Source organism: Gigantopelta aegis, chromosome 2, assembly GCF_016097555.1.
Source record: "Gigantopelta aegis isolate Gae_Host chromosome 2, Gae_host_genome, whole genome shotgun sequence".
Classification (NCBI taxonomy): Eukaryota; Metazoa; Mollusca; class Gastropoda; order Neomphalida; family Peltospiridae; genus Gigantopelta; species Gigantopelta aegis.
This window is the reverse complement of record NC_054700.1, coordinates 42,830,873-42,856,358: the sequence shown is the minus strand read 5'-3', so window position 1 is coordinate 42,856,358 and position 25,486 is coordinate 42,830,873. Positions and strand designations below refer to the sequence as shown.

General features: G+C 40.7%; 1 protein-coding gene across 1 annotated transcript in view; it reads left to right on the top strand.

The window, feature by feature from the left end:
* Nucleotides 1-25,486, top strand: part of LOC121388636 — a 207,172-nt gene that overhangs the window by 64,649 nt on the left and 117,037 nt on the right. The window contains 16 exon segments of the mRNA XM_041520062.1: nt 176-442; nt 1,047-1,403; nt 2,893-3,072; nt 3,781-3,897; nt 4,653-4,805; nt 5,238-5,390; nt 7,755-7,967; nt 8,574-10,001; nt 11,849-12,082; nt 15,186-15,373; nt 16,094-16,505; nt 17,138-17,689; nt 19,831-19,977; nt 20,597-20,833; nt 21,522-23,426; nt 25,031-25,129. Coding sequence (XP_041375996.1) covers nt 176-442; nt 1,047-1,403; nt 2,893-3,072; nt 3,781-3,897; nt 4,653-4,805; nt 5,238-5,390; nt 7,755-7,967; nt 8,574-10,001; nt 11,849-12,082; nt 15,186-15,373; nt 16,094-16,505; nt 17,138-17,689; nt 19,831-19,977; nt 20,597-20,833; nt 21,522-23,426; nt 25,031-25,129 — 6,642 coding nt within the window.

The following is a 25,486-nucleotide window of genomic DNA, read 5'->3' as shown; positions in this document are numbered from 1 at the left end:
TTTTAGCCACATTTAATTGAAATAAAATGTCTTATTTGATAATAATAAAATATTATTTAAATCAAATTTGAAGAAAATAAAAATAGTCTTTAAACCAAAATTGATTGAAAAAAAAAAAAAAATCTTTAAACCAAGTTTAATTAAAATAAAATATAATTTAACCTAAATCCAACAGGTGTGAACGTGAGTACTCCAACACCTGAGACGACCAGCGGTATAGGAGGACCCTGTCCTCCCGGCTTTTTCTGTCCCCAGCAAACTGAGGACCCTACACCCTGCCCCAATGGGACCTACCGAGATGCCATCTTGGGTATTTCGTCCACCGACTGTCTTGACTGCAAGCTCGGGTCCTACTGTAATGGAGTGAACCTGTCTGATGTTTCCGGTCCGTGTGATGCTGGCTTCTACTGCTTACGGGGAAATAAAGATGCAGCACCAACAGGTATGGATGGTTCGGTAATGTGCTGGGGTTTTTCAGATAATTTTATGTGATGGTTTAGTTCATCCACATTTTTTTTTAGACCCAACATTTGACTCTCCAACCCCCTCTATCTCTCTCTCTCTGTCTCTCTCTCTCTCTCTCTCTCTCTCTCTCTCTCTCTCTCTCTCTCTCTGTCTCTGTCTGTCTCTGTCTCTGTCTCTGTCTCTGTCTCTGTCTCTATCTCTCTCTGTCTCTATGTCACTCTTATCTGTCTATGTGTCTGTCTGTCTGTCTCTCTGTCTGTCTGTCTATCTGTGTGTGTGTGTCATTCTCTCTCTATGTCTCTCTGTCTCTGTCTCTCTCTGTCTCTCTCTCTCTCTCTCTCTCTCTCTCTCTCTCTCTCTCTCTCTCTCTCTCTCTCTCTCTCTCTCTCTCTCCCTCTCCCTCCCTCTCTCTCTCTCTCTCTCTCTCCTGCCACCATCTCTTTCTCTCAGGCCTCACTTCCTCTCTGTCTCTGAAAAACCCCGATATTAGTTTCATTAATAGATATCTATCTATCTTGTCAGTGATTAAAACCAATGACCATTCATTTTATCATACTTTTTTTTTTTTTGCTCTCTTGCAGGTGCAGATCGAAGTATTGGAGGTCCTTGTCCGATAGGCCACTACTGTCCAACAGGAACATCGTACCCACTGGAGTGTCCCTCGGGAACGTACAACAACATCACTGGACGTGCCGAATGCTTTGGCTGCCCCTCCGGCTACTTCTGTCCTGAGAACATCACCAACTACGAGCTGTACCCGTGTCCAGTTGGTCACTACTGTCCGAACAACACGAGAACCCATGATGAGTATCCCTGTCCGAGAGGCTTCTTCCGGAACTCCACTCTCGGCCAAAAGGTCGAGGATTGTCTCCCTTGCCCCGGGGGCCAATACTGTCAAGACATCGGACTGAGCTCACCATCCGGACAGTGTGATCCAGGTAAACGTATTGGGATTTTACTATCATAAAAGAACTATCCTGAATTTCTGACTAACAATGATTAATTTTACATATTAAATATATTTTCTTGTTTACAATAACAGTGGCACTATAAGCAAAGTGTTTGTTATCCAAATGTGTCTGTATACAAACAAAATATATTTAAGGATTGTCTGTTAATTTCTTTTACGTTCATCATGATATGAACAAATAAAATCATCTGCAACCTGTGTGAATCGGCTAATCCGTTCTCACATAAGGTTGCTGATCATATTTTTTGTTCATACCTAGAATACCTAGATGAACGTAGTAGAAATAACAGACAATACTTATAATTAAATTTGAAACATACTTAGAATGCACTAAAAGTTCACATTTTATTTCTAATTATTGTTTGGTTCATAAACAATAATGCTCAATAAGACAAAATACCAATATAAAGTGTTGTCATCAGATATGACGTTCCCTGACAACGTTATTTTTATGTTCATGAACATTACATTGTAATGAAGCAGGGCTTCTAGATTATGGTAGCCCCACTCCCATGGCTAGTGATATTCAATGTTGGGCTAGTAAATAACTACTATTGCCATGCCTGACAGGGCTTCTAGATTATGGTAGCACCACTCCCTTGGCTAGTGATATTCAATGTTGGGCTAGTAAATAACTACTATTGCCATGCCTGACGGGTCTTCTAAATTATGGTAGCCCCACTCCCGCGTGGCTAGTGATATTCAGTGTTGGGCTAGTAAATAACTACTATTGCCATGCCTGACGGGGCTTCTAGATTATGGTAGCCCCAATCCCATGGCTAGTGATATTCAATGTTGGGCTAGTAAATAATTACTATTGCCATGCCAGACAGAGCTTCTAGATTATGGTAGCCCCACTCCCATGGCTAGTGATATTCAATGTTGGGCTAGTAAATAACTACTATTGCCATGCCTGACAGGGCTTCTAGATTATGGTAGCCCGATTCCCATGGCTAGTGATATTCAATGTTGGGCTAGTAAATAACTATTATTGCCATCTCCGACGGCTAGTGAAAACATTTGTTAAATGTTGCAGTTAAGTCTATTTTGTAAATATGAATATCCTGCCCACACCCCAAACCCCCAATATTGGTGTTTTTAAGCTCTATCTCCCTCTTTAGGTGACATATCTGATTATTATTATTATTTAGTAAAATTGTATTAACTTAAAGTAAAGTAGGGCTGATGAATTTTTAATCATGGCTCTAGCAAATTAGTAAAATCACTGATCCCGTGGCTAGTGGATTTTATAAAAATTGTAGAAGCACTGAATTGAATGTAACGGAAATTTAATTATTAAGAATTAAAATGAAAAGCGATTGCTACAAACATTAGCAGATGACATGGGTTTCCTGTCTTCCTGTTTGTCTCTGTGATTCACCAAATAACCATAATTTAAAATGTGTATACATTCCTAATTGTACTAAGTCTTATATCTCAATTTTATTTTCCTTCAGGTTATTTCTGTGTGCATGCCGCATGGTCTAAACAGCCAACGGACTACAACAACTACACCTACAATGACTGTCTGTGTCCTAGCAATTCGACTGGCGGTCAGTGTCGGCCAGGTTTCTTCTGTCCACAAGGGTCCAGTGAACCAACACCGTGCAGTGAGGGAAAATACTGTGCCACCTCAGGTACATGCTTTAAGATCAGTGTTGGGAATCCGCAATTCTGTGCCACCCCAGCACTAGTATAGGAAGCATGGAGTACATGGGGAGCATGTGCCCCCCCCCACTTTTTAGCAGCAGTGATGGTTTTTATATATTTATACATGTATTTATATGTGTGTGCATGTGGCCCCCTCCCCCGCCCCCCACACACACACACTTTTTGGCACCTCCCTACGCCCGTGCCCAGATACGTGCTTTTAGAACAATGTGCCACAAGTCTATGCTGTTGGGTTACAAGGTCTAAACACATTTCAGGACTTGGGTAGACTTACTAAACAAGAGAAAGTCTGCATTTAATTGGTTAGACAAAGAGTACACTTTATAGATAGATTTTATATATATCCAATTCTCTTTTACTCAATAAATATGCTTTAAAACAAGTTATAAGATAAATGATGTCTATAATGCAGGGGTGGATTCAGCATCTTGTAAAAGGTGGAGGAAGGGTGACAAAATTCTGAAAAGGGCAATTTAAGTTAAGTGAAGGCAAATGAGCCGAGCTGTCAAAGGGATCGAGACATGGTGGGAAATTGTGAAATAAAGAGGTTCAGAGATGCATTTTCAGGGCAAATGCACTGGATGTGTTTGCAGGGGTGTGAGGTATGTGTGTGACGGGTTCCCTGTGACCACCGTCAAAATCTGCCGATTCATTGAATGTTGTAATTCTTTCAGGTTTATCAGTGGTGACTGGCCCCTGTCAGGCTGGATACTACTGTAACAACATGGCCACCCGCCCAGACCCCACCGATGGAGTAACGGGTGATGTCTGTCCTCCAGGCAGATACTGTGGTAAGGCTTTGATCATCACATTGTGGCCACTTGTGAACAGTTTCACTGATTTTCATCAAATCCAAGGTGGGATCTAGCTCGGGTCTCCGGGATTTATTTGCAGGATTTTTTTGCAGGGGGTGAGGGTGGAGAGGGGAAAGTCTATGTGCTTTAAATGTTATATATTAGTTGTGAATGCACTTTAATATAACTGGGAAAAAAACATTGCGAAGACACAGATTCCACATACCTGATGGTAACCATGTCACCTATATCGACCTTTGCTGAAATGTCCTAAGACAAAAAGCATGTAGGCTGCCATTTTTCTTTTCTTTTTTAATGAAAAACTCTCCAAGATTGGTGGAAGGATGTGATGTAATCTAACAATGTCATGAAATCTGTTATGGTATGGGCAATCATCATGATGTCATATTAATACTTTGGAGACTTCCACCCCTCTTGAAGAATATTCCATAAAAAAAGCAAAAAGGCAGACAGTGAAAAATTACATGCTTTTTGTCCTAGGATATCTCAACAAAGTCAGTCGATGTAGGTAATATTGTTACTTTCTAGTATGTGGAATAAATATCAATGTAATATTTTTTTATGATTTTTGTCTGGACAAAATGTGCAGAAAATCTAATGGTAATTAAAGGTAGGAGAGTAATTTATCATAGTTGTTAACTAGTTCGGACTTTAGTGATCATTAAACAAAAACCAAACTTTAACAATTTAGTTTTTAGGTTAATTAAATCTCATTGTTTGCTTCTATTCAGAGACTGGCAGTACATCTAACCAGGCGCAGTGTCCGACTGGGACGTTCTCCAACAACACGGGGAACGCAGTCATGGCCGACTGCACCAACTGTACACAGGGCTACTACTGCTCTTCCACGGGGCTCACAGCTCCAACCGGGCCCTGTGACGAAGGTAAGTCAATCTGTTATCAGGTACAATGTAGATTAGAGTGTTCATTGTCCATTCATGATGATGTGTCAAGAAGATACATCGTCTAGTCCACTGAGGTGGTATTTATGGAATTCACCTTTGTACGCAATAGTTAGCATGATGTGTGTATGGTAGTTGAGTGGACTTGAGCGCAAAAGAACCTTGTCAAGCATGGCATCGGGTAAGCACAAAGAATGTGGTCGGCAGTGCAGATTAAAAGAGGAAAAGTGATCAGAACGATCGGAAACTTAAAAAAGCCTTGCATCTTTATAGATTAAAAAATTGAGTAATTTTAATCTAATGATTATTATAGATGCAAGCAGACTAAGATTATTAATAATTTAATTCAGTAATTATAATTTAATGATTATTGTAGTAACAGGCAGACTGAGAATAATAAGAATCTGTTTTCAGGATACTATTGTCCTCCTGGCCAATCAGTGAGCAATCCCTTCAGCTGTACACCAGGAAACTACTGTCCTTCAGGCAGCTTCGAACAAGTGCACTGTCCTTCCGGAACCTACCAGGACCAAAGTGGACAGGGCCTGTGTAAAGAATGTGTTGCAGGTCAGAGTTCGTAGTGTAGCTATAATGTATGCATATTGGTGTACATATTTATACTAATGACCTTTGACATGACCTATGACCTGACATGATCCCTGACATGGCTGATGGTTGATGGCCAATGAAATGTAGTCACACGAAGATGTGACATTCAGTGGTCATATGGTACCATGTTTTATATTGTTTCCTTCTTCTATACTGTAGAAAATTAATAAGGGATCATAGTATTTGAGATCAGAAACTAATTCACTACTACAGTAGTTATATAGGGAATAACTGGTTACTGTCTTAAGATATCGGCTTTATCATGTAAAGGTTAGAATGGTGATTGCAGTGAGACTTTGCCGAACTGCATTCGCCATTTGACCTGAGCAGGATAAAGCCGATATCTTAAGACTGTAACCAGTTATTTCTTTTATCCTGCAATCCTATAGGAATAGTCAGAAAATCATTCTTTATTCCATTTTGGTGTACGCAAATAGAGTATCATCAACCTATGGTATACATTCTGCGACATTCAAAATGTTTCTAAACTCTTTAATTCATAAATAAATATACAAGTTTTGTATTGTTATTGCAAAAGTTATTTGTATTTACTGTACTTAAACAAACATTTTAAAGAGTATGTTTATTGAAAATGTAGTCTGAAAACTTCCTTACACTGTGGACGAGGGTTTTTGTTAACTTCCTGATACTGTGGATGAGGGTTTTGGTTAACTTCTTGATACTGTGGATGAGGGTTTTGGTTAACTTCCTGATACTGTGTATGAGGGTTTTGGTTAACTTCCTGACACTGTAGATGAGGGTTTTGGTTAACTTCCTGACACTGTAGATGAGGGTTTTGGTTAACTTCCTGATACTGTGGATGAGGGTTTTGGTTAACTTCCTGATACTGTGTATGAGGGTTTGGTTAACTTCCTGATACTGTGTATGAGGGTTTTGGTTAACTTCCTGATACTGTGGATGAGGGTTTTGGTTAACTTCCTGATACTGTGGATGAGGGTTTTGGTTAACTTCCTAATACTGTGGGTGAAAGTTTTGGTTAACTTCCTGATACTGTGGATGAGGGTTTTGGTTAACTTCCTGATACTGTGGATGAGGGTTTTGGTTAACTTCCTAATACTGTGGATAAGGGTTTTTGTTAACTTCCTGATACTGTGGATGAGGGTTTTGGTTAACTTCCTGATACTGTGGATAAGGGTTTTGGTTAACTTCCTGACACTGTAGATGAGGGTTTTAGTTAACTCCCTGATACTGTGGATGAGGGTTTTGGTTAACTTCCTGATACTGTGGACGAGGGTTTTGGTTAACTTCCTGATACTGTGTATGAGGGTTTTGGTTAACTCCTTGATACTGTGTATGAGGGTTTTGGTTAACTTCCTGATACTGTGGACGAGGGTTTTGGTTAACTCCTTGATACTGTGTATGAGGGTTTTGGTTAACTTCCTGATACTGTGGACGAGGGTTTTGGTTAACTTCCTGATACTGTGTATGAGGGTTTTGGTTAACTTCCTGATACTGTGGATGAGGGTTTTGGTTAACATCCTCATACTGTGAATGAGGGTTTTGGTTACAATCAATATTAATTTTGTTGTTACTATTTATGTGTTCCCATATTTTTTTCCCATCAGTAAATAAAAACGTTTAAAAGGAAACTACAGACATAGATGTTAATCTGTGCATTTATATACCAGGCCTTGAGTTTGGCAAATTAGAGGTTACAGCCATTTGGCCTTAGAATGATAGAGAATTGTTTTGGACATTATGTCCCAAAGGCAACAAGTCGAATTTCAACAAGTGTCTTAATATAACACAACAACACCCATTCAAAATTCAAAAGGTGTGAATGGTTTCATGCTTTCATAATAACATTACTTTTAAGAGTTGCATTCTTGTTTGAGGATCAATTAGTAACATGTTTGACTGTGAAATGGGATTTAGCACAGTCGGTTGAATGCTCGCTTGAGGTGCTTGCGTCGCAGGATCGAACCACCTCGATGGATCCATTCAATTGATTGGGTTTTTTCTCGTTCCAACCAGTGCACCACAACTGGTCAAAGGCTGTGGGAAAGTGCATATAAAAGATCCTTTGCTGCATACGAAAAATGTAGCAGGTTCCTCTGAGGAGTCAGAAATACCAAATGTTAGACTTCCAATAGCCGATGATTAATTAATCAATGTGCTCTAGTGGTGTTAAATAGCATTATGTTAAAGTCTAGACTTTAAGTTTTATAAGCACGGGCCCTGATATACCACGGTACAAAGTTCCTCTTTTTGTTTTGATGCTGGGAACTAGATATCAACCATCCTTATTAAAATTAAAATCTTGTTTTTTTTAAACATGGCATAATTATTTTAATTCAACAGGTTACTACTGTGATGAAGTGAACAGTCTGAATTCCTACACATCGTACCCGTGTCCCGAGGGTCACTACTGTCCAAACGGGACCAAGTGGGACACCCAGTACGGCTGTCCCCTAGGGAGTTACAGCCCCAACACCAAGCTGGAATCGGTGGACGAATGTCTGATGTGTGATGCTGGCTCGTACTGTGGAAACGTGGGATGGACCAATGTAACAGGTAGAGTCTTCTGCAGTTTACAAAATTCTTTGGGAAATAAGAAAAGATTGTGTATACTGACACGTGTGGTGGCTCAGGTCTTTAAAAATTGCAATAGTGATCACGTCATTTGTGTGTTGCTCACACAAATTTAATTTTGCATAACCCATTTTTCATTTGTGCATTAAAAAAAGTTTTCAGTATTAGTTTAAAAGATCTTTTCTTGTCCAGATGGAAAAGACCCATATAATCACTGTGCTATGATTATTGTTTACTGTCGCCCTAAGATATTTTAGGCCAAGTACAACCCCATAATAATATAAAGTTGATATGAAATATAAAATAATTGACCATTATTTCAACTATGGGATGGATTTTTATGATTTTTAAAACATCATTTCAGTATAAATTTTAAATGTGTATAACATCTAATCATTGTTAATTTATTACAGGAGATTGTGATGCTGGATTCTGGTGTAAGAACAGGGGGTACAAATTTCATCTAAAATATAAAAAAAATTGACCATTATTTAACTATGGGATGGATTTTTATTTTATTTTTAAAACATCATTTCAGTTATAAATTTTAAATGTGTATAACATCGAATCATTGTTAATTTATTACAGGAGACTGTGATGCTGGATTCTGGTGTAAGAACGGCTCATCCAGCCCCACACCTGTCGATGGAGTTACTGGAGACCGCTGCCCAGAGGGATACTTCTGTCTGGCTGGAACTTCCTCTCCAGACCCTTGTCCCCTGGGCACCATGTCCAACAGCACCGGTCTGAAGAGTGCCTTGGAATGTCAGGCCTGCCCTGGAGGCTACTACTGCGAATCCACCGGTCTTAAAGAACCCACGGGACCTTGTTCCCCGAGGTACTACTGCAGTGGTGGAGCGAAAACATCAACTCCTAGCGATGGTGGAACTACTGGTGATCCATGCACGGTGGGACACTATTGTCCTGAGGGAACAGCTATGCCTATAGAATGTCCCGATGGAACGTACATGACAAACACTGCAGCAGACATCTGTTGGAACTGCACCCCCGGACACTACTGCGTGTCTGGAGGGACTCCCGAGGTGTGTCCTCAAGGCTACTACTGCCCCGAAGGTACTGGGAAGGTCTGGAAGTCGTGTCCATTGGGAACTTTCAGCACAAACACGGGACTGTGGCTGTCTGAAAACTGTACTCAGTGCACTGGAGGCTTCTACTGTTCGGAGACCAATGCTACCGGTGTCACAGGCCAGTGTGAGGCTGGCTACTACTGCACTCTGGGATCGGATTCAGCCACTCCTGATGTGAACACAACGGGAGATTCAGGACCTTGTCCTGTTGGTCATTACTGCCCAGCTGGAACCCTCTCGCCACTGAGATGTCCGCTGGGAACGTTCAACAACAACACGAAAGCTGTGAACGAATCAACCTGCACGCCATGTTCGTATGGACAGTACTGTGGCCAGGAAGGATTAGGGGAACCATCAGGAGCCTGTTGGGCAGGATTCTTCTGTCTGCTTGGAGCCAAGTATCCCAACAACCCAACCCTCGACTCTTCAGGAGGCCCTTGTCCTATAGGACACTACTGCCCTAATGGAACAGCATACCCTCTAGGCTGCAATGCAGGAACCTACAGCATGGTAACGGGGCTGGCAGAATGCGTCGCCTGTCCAGCTGGATTTTACTGTCCGGAGAACGCCACTGACTATTCGGGGACTCCGTGTCCCACAGGACATTACTGTCCTCAAGGAACTGCCAATCCGAATGACTATCCCTGTGATAGAGGGTCGTACAACAACCACACCCAGAAACAAAGCAAGGCTGACTGTGCCCCATGTGAGCCAGGGCTGTACTGTGCCACCTCGGGGCTGACGTATCCCACAGATCTGTGCGCCGAGGGCTGGTACTGTGTGAGAGGGGCATGGTCCGACAAGCCGACAGAGATCGGAAACTACACAGCGTCAAATTGCTCGTGTCCGGCAGATTTGACCGGCGGTCAGTGTCAACCTGGTCAGTTCTGTCCTCGAGGATCAAGTGAACCACAGGCCTGTCTTCCTGGTAAGATCTTTGTTATGTTACTATAATATCCAACTCAATGTAAACATTTCAGTGATGTTGAGTCCAGACTCTTAAACGTGCTTGGGGCAGGATGTAGCTCAGTCAGCAGTGCCAGATTTATAAGGGCAAAGGGGGCAATTGCCCCGGGCCCCCCTGCCAAACTGGCCCCACAGACTAAGGACTTCCTATATTTAAAAAATGTAATAATTATAAAATTAGTTCATTTTTTAAATTTAATTTAATTTCTATGTTGAGGGGCCCCTGAACCTGAAGTGCCCTGGGCAATGGGTCACATGATTGATTGTCCTCTGTGCACTATGGTTTCCCATCCCAACCAGTGCCATAGTATCAGGGCTCGACCTTAGCGGTAGCCTGGGGTGTTTTCACTACTGATTTCTCACTTGGGCTACAAGATGTCTAAACATGGTAGTCCACCGGGCTACTATATGTTTTGGCACATCCAGTTACAACACAATCAACAAGATGCTTAAACACCTAAAGGAACATGTTTTAATAAAAATAAATAATTTTGGGTTTTTTCTCTTTTTAATTATTTTTTTATTAAAGGCATATTGTCACAGACCACTGACCTATTTAATGGTCTAACAGTGTATTACCTGAGCAAAAATAATTGATTTGTCCCTAAATGTACTTTATTCAACAATCTTTATAACCACCATAGTCCATTTATTAATGATATTTTGTAAAAATAATTGAATTATGGCAATGGCCCATAATTCAAAAACTAAAATTGCCGAGAGGGTTGAAATGGATTTCACTCTATCATGGTTCAGTTAAGGTGATGCAATAGCTAACTTTAGTTTCCAACAATTAATGTAATTTCTGCTTATTATCCATTCTTAGAGAAATAAGGTCCTCTTACTACAATAACTGACTGTTTAACTGGGGGTTTACTACAAGCAAAGAAGGTCAAGAATGATACTTTCTCCTCCACAAACTCTTATTAAACCAAAACACAACTATATAAATGTTGATCATTTGTGTTGCATAATTGTAAGATAAACATAAACATACAACTACAGTACAATCAGAATAGTGATATAATTGCATTTTTTATAAAGTATCAGCAGTTTTGTGAAGGGATTTTATAGAGTATGGTACAGTGAAACTCGTCTAAACCGGACACCTTCGGGACCAAGTAAAAAGTCTGGTATTAAGAGGTATCCAGTTTAGAGAGGTTCTCTTGTGTACAGATATTTAAAAAGGGGCTGCGAAACATGTCCGGTTTTGAGAGGTTCTCTTGTGTACAGATATTTAAAAAGGGGCTGCGAAACATGTTCGGTTTTGAGGGAATTTCGGTTTACAGAGGGTTCGGTTTTGAGATGTTTCATTGTAGTAATAATGAAAATTTGAAATGATATTTATGTAAATATAACATAACCTGTAGTTTACAAGGCCCCATGTTTTAAATAACTTTAGAGCCTGGACTCAAGACTGTAATAGTGTCTGGGGTGGGACGTAACCCTGTGGTAAAGCACTCACTTGGTGCACTGTCGGTGTGAGATCGATCCCTGCCGGTGGGCCCATTGGGCTATTTCTCATCCCAGCCAGTGCACCACGACTGGTATACCAAAGGACATGGGATGGTGCATATAAAAAATACCTTGCTACTTATTAAATAATGTAGTGGATTTCCTCTCTAAGACTATATGTCAGAATTACCATATGTTTGACATCCAATAGCCGATGATTAATAAATCAATGTGCTCTAGTGGTGTCCTGAAACAAAATAACAAACTTTACTTTTAAAAGCGATCTGAGACTTTAATGCCAAAAAAAGATTGCATTCCATTATGACCTAACTAATGTAAATGTTTATATTGCAGGTCACTACTGCGAGTCGTCGGGTCTGGCCAATGTGACAGGCTCCTGCTCTGCGGGATACTACTGTACCCTAGCCGCCATACGACCGGACCCACAGGGAGATGCCACTGGAGGAACTTGTCCCACAGGAAACTACTGCCCGGTTGCCACCAGCAACCCCAACAAGTGTTCTCCGGGCTACTACTCCAACTCTACAGGAAACAGGGAGCTAGCCGATTGCAAGCTGTGCACACCAGGTCTGGGATTTCATAATAATATTTACTTCTCTGTACTATCAAATATATGGGAAAATGCATATAAATGATCCCAGTCGGTCTGGACTATATCTCGTTCAAGCCAGTGCATCATGACTGGTATTTCTGTCTGTGGGATGATGCATATAAATGATCCCAGTCGGTCTGGGCTATATCTCGTTCAAGCCAGTGCAACATGACTGGTATTTCTGTCTGTGGGATGATGCATATAAATGATCCCAGTCGGTCTGGGCTATATCTCGTTCAAGCCAGTGCAACATGACTGGTATTTCTGTCTGTGGGATGATGCATATAAATGATCCCAGTCGGTCTGGGCTATATCTCGTTCAAGCCAGTGCAACATGACTGGTATTTCTGTCTGTGGGATGATGCATATAAATGATCCCAGTCGGTCTGGGCTATATCTCGTTCAAGCCAGTGCAACATGACTGGTATTTCTGTCTGTGGGATGATGCATATAAATGATCCCAGTCGGTCTGGGCTATATCTCGTTCAAGCCAGTGCAACATGACTGGTATTTCTGTCTGTGGGATGATGCATATAAATGATCCCAGTCGGTCTGGGCTATATCTCGTTCAAGCCAGTGCAACATGACTGGTATTTCTGTCTGTGGGATGATGCATATAAATGATCCCAGTCGGTCTGGGCTATATCTCGTTCAAGCCAGTGCAACATGACTGGTATTTCTGTCTGTGGGATGATGCATATAAATGATCCCAGTCGGTCTGGGCTATATCTCGTTCAAGCCAGTGCAACATGACTGGTATTTCTGTCTGTGGGATGATGCATATAAATGATCCCAGTCGGTCTGGGCTATATCTCGTTCAAGCCAGTGCAACATGACTGGTATTTCTGTCTGTGGGATGATGCATATAAATGATCCCAGTCGGTCTGGGCTATATCTCGTTCAAGCCAGTGCAACATGACTGGTATTTCTGTCTGTGGGATGGTGCATATAAATGATCCCAGTCGGTCTGGACTATATCTTGTTCAAGCCAGTGCAACATGACTGGTATTTCTGTCTGTGGGATGATGCATATAAATGATCCCAGTCGGTCTGGGCTATATCTCGTTCAAGCCAGTGCAACATGACTGGTATTTCTGTCTGTGGGATGATGCATATAAATGATCCCAGTCGGTCTGGGCTATATCTCGTTCAAGCCAGTGCAACATGACTGGTATTTCTGTCTGTGGGATGATGCATATAAATGATCCCAGTCGGTCTGGGCTATATCTCGTTCAAGCCAGTGCAACATGACTGGTATTTCTGTCTGTGGGATGATGCATATAAATGATCCCAGTCGGTCTGGGCTATATCTCGTTCAAGCCAGTGCAACATGACTGGTATTTCTGTCTGTGGGATGATGCATATAAATGATCCCAGTCGGTCTGGGCTATATCTCGTTCAAGCCAGTGCAACATGACTGGTATTTCTGTCTGTGGGATGATGCATATAAAAATTACCTAGCTACTAATTGAAAAATGTTACAGCCTTTCTCTCTAAATCTATATGTCAAAATGGTCATATGTATGACATCCAATAGCCTATGATTAATAAATCAATGTGCTCTAGTTGTGTCGTTAAACAAAACAAACTTTAGTAAAAGATCCCTTGCTGTTAATGTGAAAAATTACCAGCCTTGGTGGTGTAGTGGTTAAGCCATCAGACTTTAGGGATGGTAGGTACTGGGTTCGCATCCCGCCCAGAGCAAGTTTCATGGCTGAGTGGGTAGGTGTTGGCCACTACACCAACTTCTCTCTCTCTCTCACTAACCAATAACAACTAATCACTAACCTACTGTCTTGAACAAACAGCCCAGATAGCTGAGGTGTGTGTCCAGGAGAGTGTGCTTGAACCTTAATTGGATATAAGCACGAAAAGTGTGAATGAATGAAATGGACAAATTTAATAGATTTTCTCTGAAGACTGTGTCAGAATTAACAAATGTAATTTTTTATATGAAAAGCTACTTCTTAATTAAAACATCCATCCAGTATTAAGTGAGGTTTAAAACTTCTCAGTTAACACATCCATCCGGTATTAAGTGAGGTTTAAAACTTCTCAACTAACACATCCATCCAGTATTAAGTGAGGTTTAAAACTTCTCAACTAACACATCCATCCAGTATTAAGTGAGGTTTAAAACTTCTCATTTAACACATCCATCCAAGCGTAAGTGAGGTTTAAAACTTCTCAGTTAACACATCCATCCGGTATTAAGTGAGGTTTAAAACTTCTCAGTTAACACATCCATCCAGTACTAAGTGAGGTTTAAAACTTCTCAGTTAACACATCCATCCAGTACTAAGTGAGGTTTAAAACTTCTCAGTTAACACATCCATCCAGTACTAAGTGAGGTTTAAAACTTCTCAGTTAACACATCCATCCAGTACTAAGTGAGGTTTAAAACTTCTCAGTTAACACATCCATCCAGTACTAAGTGAGGTTTAAAACTTCTCAACTAACACATCCATCCAGTATTAAGTGAGGTTTAAAACTTCTCATTTAACACATCCATCCGGTATTAAGTGAGGTTTAAAACTTCTCAGTTAACACATCCATCCAGTACTAAGTGAGGTTTAAAACTTCTCAGTTAACACATCCATCCAGTACTAAGTGAGGTTTAAAACTTCTCAGTTAACACATCCACCCAGTACTAAGTGAGGTTTAAAACTTCTCATTTAACACATCCATCCAGTACTAAGTGAGGTTTAAAACTTCTCAGTTAACACATCCATCCAGTACTAAGTGAGGTTTAAAACTTCTCAACTAACACATCCATCCAGTATTAAGTGAGGTTTAAAACTTCTCAACTAACACATCCATCCAGTATTAAGTGAGGTTCAAAACAAATGTAATTTTTTATATGAAAGTTTACTTAAAATCAAATAATTATGTCATGTACTGGTGCTGTCTACGACTCATGTTTTGTCCTCAGTATGAGTTGTCTGTCATGTAAATGAGGGACTGGAATAAATATTTAAAAAAACGACCCCCCCCCCCAAAAAAAAAAACAAAAAACAAACCCCAACAACAAAAAACCCCAAAAACATATGTAATTTTCATCTCTGCTTTTTATTACAGGGATGTATTGTGAGAGCTATGGTCTAGAAGCCCCCACTGGACTCTGTGATCAGGGGTACTACTGCCCTGAAGGGCAGAACACCAGCACCCCCAACCAGTACACATGCACCCCAGGACACTACTGTGTGCAGGGCAGCACTGACCAGCTAGCTTGTGCATCTGGAACCTATCAAGATGAATTTACTCAGGTAAACTAGTTAAACAGAATGTTATTGGAAGTAAATGTTTAAAAGTTTTGTTTCTGTTGTTTGGTAAACTTTGTAATGAAATCATAGATGAACTAGTTAAAATGCTAATACTAGAAATAAATATTGAGAATAATTTTTTTATTTTTTTTTATCATGCCCCCTTTTCTTTCTCTCGTTTCAATTCCATCTCATTTCTTTTCAATCTGGTAGTTTCCCATATCTTTCAACTCTTTTACTGTCTATCTCCACATCCCAGTCCTTGTCTTTCCAATCAAATTAAGTGCATTTTTTTCCCTATCTGTACCACTCACCTGCCATTTCCCATTTTTAGCTATGTACTTATTGTGAGCTTTTTTTTTTCTTTCAATTATTAATTCTACTAAGATGTTATAATTAATATTAAACTAAATAATAACTGATATTAAACTAAATAATAACATTTTTAATTTCAGAAAAAAAACCTTTAGCATTAAAATATCAATTTCCTTTCTCCAGTCTAACTGCAAACTGTGCTCCGAAGGCTATTACTGTGATGGAACCATTGAGAATGACAATTTTAAGTTTCAAATTAAACCTTATCATTAACATACTATTTCCTTTCTCCAGTTTAACAGCAAACAGTGTCTAGAAAGCTATTTATGTGACCGAATCATTCAGAATTATATTTTTATGTTTGCAATTCAACCTTAGCATTAACATACTATTTTTTCCTTTCTCCAGTCTAACTGCAAACAGTGTCCTGAAGGCTATTACTGCGACGGAACCATTCAGAACGACACCATCTGCAGTCATGGAGTTCAGAACCCATCGCTGTGTGAACCGGGCAGCTACTGTCCACCAGGAACGAAGTTCTCCGCGGAGTACCGATGTCCGAACGGAACGTACAACGACCAGTTCGGTCTGAAGGTCATTGCGGAATGCACCCAGTGTTCGGCTGGACACTACTGCGGACAGGAAGGGCTGGCGGCGCCATCTGGTCTATGTCAGGCGGGATACTTCTGTAGCTCTGGTGCGTCAGTACCCACACCTGGCGACGGGACGACGGGAAACATCTGTCCCAAGGGAGACTACTGCCCTGCCGGTTCCAACTCCAGCACCCTGTGTCCTCCAGGGACGTATAATCCAGTTGAAGGTGGGTGGTATTGTTGTGATGCTTGCATGGTGGGTTATTTCATTGCTTACGTTACCTGTCGTTTCTTTATTCATGTAAATTGTAATGGAAGTGTTAAAAAAAAAAACAGTGAAGAAAATATTTGTATGAATCTAAATGGGATTCTTTGCAACATCCTGCAGTCGATAATTACAGCACTTTTCTTATATTTGTGATATTCCAAGAAACTGGGTTTTTTATTCATTAATATTTTTCAACAACAAAATAAACTGCCTTCAAAACATGCCAAAAATGTGAACATATTTTAAAACAAATATGTGAAAAATAAGGTCACTATACTGTCTTCTCCATCCCTGTCTCTGTCTTTATCCCTGTCTCTCTGTTTCTCTGTCTCAGTGTCTCTGTCTGTCTGTCTGTCTGTCTGTCTGTCTGCCTGCCTGCCTGTTTGTCTCACTGTCTGTCTGCCTGTTTGTCTCACTGTCTGTTTGTCTCACGGTCTGTCTGTCTGTTTGTCTCACTGTCTGTCTGTCTCTGTCTCTCTCTTTCTTGGACAGACAGCCCAGATAGCTGAGGCAAAGTGCACATGAACATTAAAAAATAATAGTATGCAATGTCATGTATTATAACTTGACTTAATTCACGTTTTGTCCTAGGTCTGACTGATGAGTCAGAATGCAAGGGCTGTGAACCCGGACAATACTGCCCCAACGCCGGCATGGACTCTCCACAGGGAAACTGCTCTGCCCGCTACTACTGCTCCGGAAACGCCACCTCAAGCTTGCCAACCGATGGCAGCACCGGAAATGTCTGCCCCGTGGGTCACTACTGCCCCGAGGGGACCGCCACCCCTCTTCCCTGCGAACCAGGCTCGTTCACGGATGTCACCCTCAACGACGCCTGTTCCCCATGCACCCCAGGCTACTACTGCATCCACGGCACCAGTCCTGACCCGTGTCCAGTTGGCTACTACTGTCCGGAGAGCACAGGTCACGTGTGGGAGTCGTGTCCGGTGGGGACGTTTGGCTCGGTGACCGGTCTGTCGAACGTTACGCAGTGCTCGCAGTGTACCGGCGGGTATTACTGTGACACCAAGAACCTGACGGCCGAGTCGGGACCCTGCGAAGCTGGGTATTTCTGTCGGAGCGGTTCCAATGACAGACAGCCAAGTGGAAGTCATACAGGGGATGCTGGCGTCTGCCCAGAAGGTTGGTGGCATCTTTGAGTGTTTTATGTAATCTGATACATGGAAGGAACTAAACAATAAACGTTTAAGTTATTTACACTTCTACAACCTCAGTGCTTCACCACATGTTCTTTCACTTCTACAAATATCAGTATTTTAATGAAAAGACATTTATTTTCAGTCGGTTGATTTGATTAAAAACAGTTAGCTTTATGGATTTAGGTTTAGGTTTTTATTTAGATTGTACTATTTGTGTGGATTTTAAAATTTGATTTCTAATTCAATTAACAGTATTCCCTGTTATTCAAGCAAATTCTAAATATTGCCCATAACTTCATAAAATATTCTGTAGTCAAATTACAGCAGATAGCAAATGTTAAACTGATGACCTTAAAGTTTTTTTTTCTTTTTTTCTTCATTGCTTAATGAATAATCCAGTGCATTCCAGTACTAAGTGAGGCTTCAAACTTCTCAATTAACACATCCATCCAAGCGTAAATGAGGTTTAAAACTTCTCAGTTAAAACATCCATCCAGTATTAAGTGAGGTTTAAAACTTCTCAGTTAACACATCCATCCAGTACTAAGTGAGGTTTAAAACTTCTCAGTTAACACATCCATCTGGTATTAAGTGATGTTTAAAACTTCTCAGTTAACACATCCATCCAAGCGTAAGTGATGTTTAAAACTTCTCAGTTAACACATCCATCCAGTACTAAGTGAGGTTTAAAACTTCTCAGTTAACACATCCATCCAGTACTAAGTGAGGTTTAAAACTTCTCATTTAACACATCCATCCAAGCGTAAGTGATGTTTAAAACTTCTCAGTTAACACATCCATCCAAGCGTAAGTGATGTTTAAAACTTCTCAGTTAACATATCCATCCAGTACTAAGTGAGGTTTAAAACTTCTCAGTTAACACATCCATCCAGTACTAAGTGAGGTTTAAAACTTCTCATTTAACACATCTTTCCAAGCGTAAGTGATGTTTAAAACTTCTCAGTTAACACATCCATCCAGTATTAAGTGAGGTTTAAAACTTCTCAGTTAACACATCCATCCAGTACTAAGTGAGGTTTAAAACTTCTCATTTAACACATCCATTCAAGCGTAAGTGATGTTTAAAACTTCTCAGTTAACACATCCATCCGGTACTAAGTGAGGTTTAAAACTTCTCAGTTAACACATCCATCCAGTACTAAGTGAGGTTTAAAACTTCTTAATTAACACGTTCATCTAGTATTAAGTGAGGTTTAAAACTTCTTAATTAACACGTTCATCTAGTATTAAGTGAGGTTCAAAACTTCTTAATTAACACGTTCATCTAGTATTAAGTGAGGTTCAAAACTTCTTAATTAACACGTCCATCTAGTATTAAGTGAGGTTTAAAACTTCTTAATTTACACGTCCATCTAGTATTAAGTGAGGTTCAAAACTTCTTAATTAACACGTCCATCTAGTATTAAGTGAGGTTCAAAACTTCTTAATTAACACGTCCATCTAGTATTAAGTGAGGTTTAAAACATCTTAATTAACACATCCATCTAGTATTAAGTGAGGTTTAAAACTTCCTAATTAACACATCCATCTAGTATTAAGTGAAGTTTAAAACTTCCTAATTAACACATCCATCCAGTATTAAGTGAGGTTTAAAAGTTATGAATTAACACAAATGATTTAAGATTGGGGAGATATAATTCAAAGGACAATGTGCCTGCATGAACATCAGTTAGCAGTTGCATTAAAAAATATATATATATTTTTAAAACATATATGTGATGCAGATGAGAATTGTGCAGAGGACAGCATGCTTGAATCTTAATGAAAAAAGAAGAAGTTTGTTTTGTTTAATGACACCACTAGAGCACATTGATTTATTAATAATTTATAATCGGCTATTGGATGTCAAACATTTGGTAATTTTGATATAGTCTTAGAGAGAAAACCTACTACATTTTTCCATTAGTAGCAAGGGATCTTTTATATGCACCATCCCACAGGATAGTACATACCATGACCTTTGATATACCAGTTCTGATGCACTGGCCAGAACAAGAAATAGCCCAATGAGTCCACTGATGGGGTTGAACTTTAATGAGCATTTAGTATGAAAAAATACAAAAAAAAGAACAGAGAAAAGCATTGTTTAATCAACTATTGCAGGTTACTACTGTGAACAACAAACTCAAGATCCAGTTTCCTGTCCTGCTGGCACCTTCAACAACCAAACAATGGTAACCAGTCTAGCAGGATGCCAGGATTGTCTGCCAGGATACTCCTGTGACACACCCGGACTTGCATATCCTTCAGGTTAGTTTGGATAATACTTTACATCCGAGTAGAAACAGATAAAATAGTTTGTGTTTCCCAAAGTAACAGAATAAAAATAGAATTAAGAATTATGTATCAAGTGTGCTTATTAAAAGATTGAAAATCATGATTTCACTTGGTGTATTCCCACAAAAACCACACAAAACTAAATCAACAACAACTGAACTCAAAAACTCATACTTGTTTTCCAAATGTTTATCACTATCTCTCCAACCCCATCCATCTATCCCTGTTCATCCAACCATCTTTCCATCCATCATTTTAACCATGCATCCATCCATCCATCCATTATTTTAACTATTCATCTATCTATCTATCTATCCATCCATCAATCCATCATTTTAACCATTCATTCAATCATCTATCCATCTGTCTGCCAATCCATCTATCTGTCCATCATCCCACTCATCTGTCCATTTGCCCATCCATCCGTCTGTCTGTCCATCCATCCATCCATTATTATACCCATCCATCCATCCATCCATCCATAATCCTCTCATTCTGTAAACCAAGTGTCGAAATAATCCTATGCTAGACCTAGAAATGTACTTGGTTTAAAAATGAGGTTCCGTTATATAAAAGAAAAGTTTCCTTTCAGGATTATGCGATGCTGGTTTCTACTGTACGAGCAGGTCAAACTCATCCCGACCCCCAGATGTCTCTGCCACCGGTGGCCCGTGCCCCTCGGGTACCTACTGTACTGAGGGTTCCAGCCAGCCAGTCCCCTGTCCGAAGGGATCCTACAACATTCTCGAACAGCAGAGCAACTGTACCGAGTGTCCAGCCGGCTATTTCTGTGAGGATGGAGCAACAAACAGAACAGAGTGTCCTAAAGGTTAGTGCATGCCTGAATGTCCTAAAGGTTCGTGCTTGCCAGAAAGTCCTCAAGATTAGTGTATGACTAAATGTTCTGAAGGTTATTGTATGACTAAATGTCCTGAAGATTAGTGTATGTCTCAATGTTCTAGAGGTTAGTGTGTGTCTGAATGTCCTAAAGGTTAGTGCATGTCTGAATGTTCTAAAGGTTAGTGTGTGTCTGAATGTTCTAAAGGTTAGTGCATGTCTGAATGTCCTAAAGGTTTGTGCTTGGCAGAATGCCCTAAAAGTTAATGCATGTCTGAATGTCTAAAAGGAATGTCCTAAAGATTAGTGTATGTCTGAATGTCCTAGAGATTAGTGCATGTCTGACTGCCCTAAAGGTTAATAAATGTTTGAATGTCCTAAAGGTTAGTGCATGTCTGAATGTCCTAAAGATTAGTGTGTGTCTGAATGTCCTAGAGGTTAGTGCATGTCTGAATGCCACAAAGATTAGTGTATGTCTGAATGTTCTAGAGGTTAGTGCATGTCTGAATGTCCTAAAGGTTAATGCTTGACAGAATGTCTTGAAGATTAGTGCATGTCTATATGACTAAAAGGTTAGTGCATGTCTGATTGTCCTAAAGGTTAGTGGTGGTATTTAGAAACTTTTCCCAAGGTATATTAAAAAACATTAAGCTTAATTTTATTTTTTGATGTGTTTCCAGGATACTTCTGTCCAGCAAAGACAGAGTTCGCCCTACAATATCCTTGTCCCAACGGCACCTACAACAATGAAACCAAGGCAACGAGTGATGCTGCCTGCCAGCTCTGTACGGCTGGGTCCTACTGCCCCAGTGCTGGTATGGCCGAGCCTGCAGGAGAGTGTAGTGGGGGCTGGTACTGCACCCTGGGATCCTGGTCAGACAAACCTTCTATCCTCGGCAATGACTCGGGATCCTCCTGTTCCTGTCCAGCTCAGAGCATCGGTGGCAAGTGTGAAGCAGGATCCTTCTGTCCACCAGGGTCCGATCGCCCTCAGGACTGTCTGCCAGGTCACTACTGTGACACTAGCGGCTTGGCGAACGTCACCGGGGAGTGCGATGCTGGTTATTTCTGCAATGGAAGTTCCACTCTGAACAAACCCGTTAACGAAACATTTGGAGACATCTGTCCGAAAGGTTATTACTGTCCGCAAGGAAGTCCTTCAGCAAGTCCATGTGATGAGGGGTTCTATAATGACTGGTTTGGAAGCCACAACATCACCAGTTGTCTCCCTTGTATGGCTGGGAAATACTGCTCGGGTCAGGGTCGCGACCTGCCCAATGACGACTGCGATGAAGGCTGGTTCTGTCCAGAAGGAATGATCCAACCTCAGCCTCCCGGGAATCAGTGTCTGGCCGGGCATCGATGTCCTCGAGGTAGTCCCAACCAAACTCCATGTCCGTCTGGTAGCTATCAGCCTCTGCCAGGAAAAGGATCCTGTCTGATGTGTCAGGCCGGAACGTACTGCGACCAGAATGAAGCTATCAGTGAGCAGCAGAGTGGAACAGGTGCTCCCTCACATGGAGTCGTCACACCTAAAACCTGCCCTGCAGGATTCTACTGTCCAAACGGAACCCAGACTGCCAGAGAGAATCCGTGTCCTCTGGGAACCTACAGCAACACCACGGGACTGGAGAGCCTTGCAGTGTGTCGCGATTGTCCTGCAGGTTTCTACTGTGAGGCGGAGAATGTGACCGAACCAACTGGACAGTGTTTTGCAGGATATTACTGCATACTGAAGTCCAGCTCGCCCACCCCAGCAGCATCAGCTGTCGGTGGACCTTGTCCCCAGGGCAGCTACTGTGTCCAAGGCTCATCCAACCCAACACCATGTCCCAAAGGAATGTTTGGAGACCGAGACAAACTGCCATCAGAGTCCGACTGCACAGTTTGTCCTCCTGGAGAATTCTGTGCCCAATCTGGTCTGTCGGCTCCCAACGGGTCTTGTCTCGCAGGCTACTATTGCTCCAACGCATCTGAACAGGCAAATCCTGTTGGACAAGTCTACGGAGACGAATGTCCAGCTGGATACTACTGCCCTGAAAGAAGCTATCAGCCGACTGCATGTTCCGTCGGCACTTACCAGCCTGACACCCAGCGAACAAATATTTCCGACTGTCTCACCTGTGACCCAGGGAAGTACTGCAACTCCACCGGAGCGGGGTCAGTCTCTGGCGACTGTTCTGAAGGATTTTACTGCACGGGAGGATCTAGCACCCCAACGCCCTTTGACGGCACCACCGGCAACATCTGTCCAGCGGGCTCGTACTGTCCACTGGGATCGATGCACCATACGTTCTGTCCAAACTCCACCTACACCAACCACACTGGGGCCGCTGCGTGTTACGACTGCCCAGAAGGACATTACTGCACTAACCGAGACCGTGCTGATCCCTGTCTGCCAGGATATTACTGCCCTTACAAGACTGGGGCAGATCTACAGCTGTGTCCTGCAGGGACGTACAACCCCAACTATGGCATCAACAATGTCAGTCAGTGTACGCAGTGTGATGGAGGCAAGTTCTGTCTGACCCCAGGTCTCTCTGCTGTTAGTGGAGACTGTGCAAGTGGATTCTACTGCAGAACAGGTACTTTTAGAGTCTAGAATCGCTGAGTAATTTCCAATGTGAATCTCGCAGAAATATCAAAATGCTAAAGTTTAGGTGTATAATCCTTCCAATAGGGAATGCTTTTTTTTTTTCATACTATAGAATTTACTACAAGTTATTTATTTTTGAGCTGATCGTTTTCTAAATTGCATACAAAAATAGTGAGGGTTTTTTTGTGTGTTTTTTCCAAAACACTTTTTCTTTTCTTCTTATGCCAAACCAGACTTAAATTATTTACAAAAAAACATTTTTGTATGAGGATGGGATGGACTATGTAGTTACTAACATTCAGTTCTTCCATGTTACAGACCTCACCATTTAAGGGGGTGGGATGTAGCCCAGTGGTAAAGCATTCGCTAGATGCGCGGTCAGCCTAGAATCGATCCCCGTCGATGGGCCCATTGGGCTATTTCTTGTTCCAGCCAGTGCACCACAACTGGTATATCAAAGGCTGCGGTATGTGCTATCCTGTCTGTGGTATGGTGCATATAAAAGATCCCTTGCTGCTAATCGAAAAGAGTAGCCTGTGAAGTGGCGACAGCGGATTTCCTCTCTCAATATCTGTGTGGTTCTTAACCATATGTCTGACGCCATATAACCGTAAATAAAATGTGTTGAGTGCATCATTAAATAAAGACATTTCTTTCCTTCCTTTGTCATTTAAGGGGAGCCATCACTTCTCTGAGACTAGGTCAAGGACAGTAATTGTTAGCTGCCTTTACATGTGAATGCAAAAAAACCCCCAAAAACCCAGTTATTACTTAAGGAAAAAATTGCTCAATTTGGTAACATCTTAAATGGTTCCCAATAAAAAAAAAAGTTTATTTTGTTTAAAGACACCACTAGAGCACATTGATTTATTAATCATCAGCTATTGGATGTCAAACATTTGGTAATTTTGACATATAGTCTTAGAAACGAAACCTGCTACATTTTTCCATTAGTAGCAAGGGATCTTTTATATGCACCACCCCACAGACAGGATAGCACATACCATGGCCGGAACGAGAAATAGCCCAATGGAGATCGATTGCAAACTGACCGCACATCAAGGAAGTGCTTATCACTGGGCTACGTCCCACCCCAGTTCCTAATAATGTAAGTTTGGTGGAATAGAAGCAGTTAATCAGCAGTTAATCACTTCCCTGATTTTGTTTTTATGATGAGTCTAATTTTAATTAAAATTACACATTGTACTGTTTTCAAGAATGTTTTTTTTTTAAATAAAAAAATTTGAGAGTAATTATTTTATTTATGTAAATATTTTAATGCATTTTTCCTATTTTGTCTTCCCCCTTGATTTCTGACTTACTGAATGATATTGGTATCTTAACAAAAATGTATTTTGTCATTAATGTTTATTTATTTCACTTCAGTTCACACGTCATATGATGTTTATGAAAACATTTATTGTAATGAAAGCTATTTATAGTAATACATATATATATATATATATATATATGTGTGTGTGTGTATATATATATATATATATATATATATATATATATATATATATATATAATATTATATTTATATACAACCAAGTACTATTCTGTTAAATAAATATTTTATTTATTTAACAGGAGTGGATACTGGCACCCCATCAGGAGGTCATAGTGGCGATGGTGGACAGTGTCCAGTCGGATACTACTGTCCTGTTGATACTGCTGAACCAAAGCCTGTCCTGCGTACTGCTGAACCAAAATTAACGACGGTGCTTGCGTTTAGATTTATTTTAGCTCAATGTTTAGTTTTCCTGCACATAAACTTCAGTTGGGAATGAATGAATCAATTTAATTTTTATAACGACGGTGCTTGCGTTTAGATTACTACTTTACTTTAAATTAATACAATTAAATTAATACAACACTTTTACTATATTACATAAGCTTTAACTGTATTTGAATCGGTCAGGCATGGCAATGTTATTTACTAACCCAACATTGAAACCACTAGAGGGGTTCCATATCTAGAAGCCCTGGATTGGTTATAATTAGTCTGCACCAATCCAACCCCTTCAGTTGTCCATTGCAATTGGT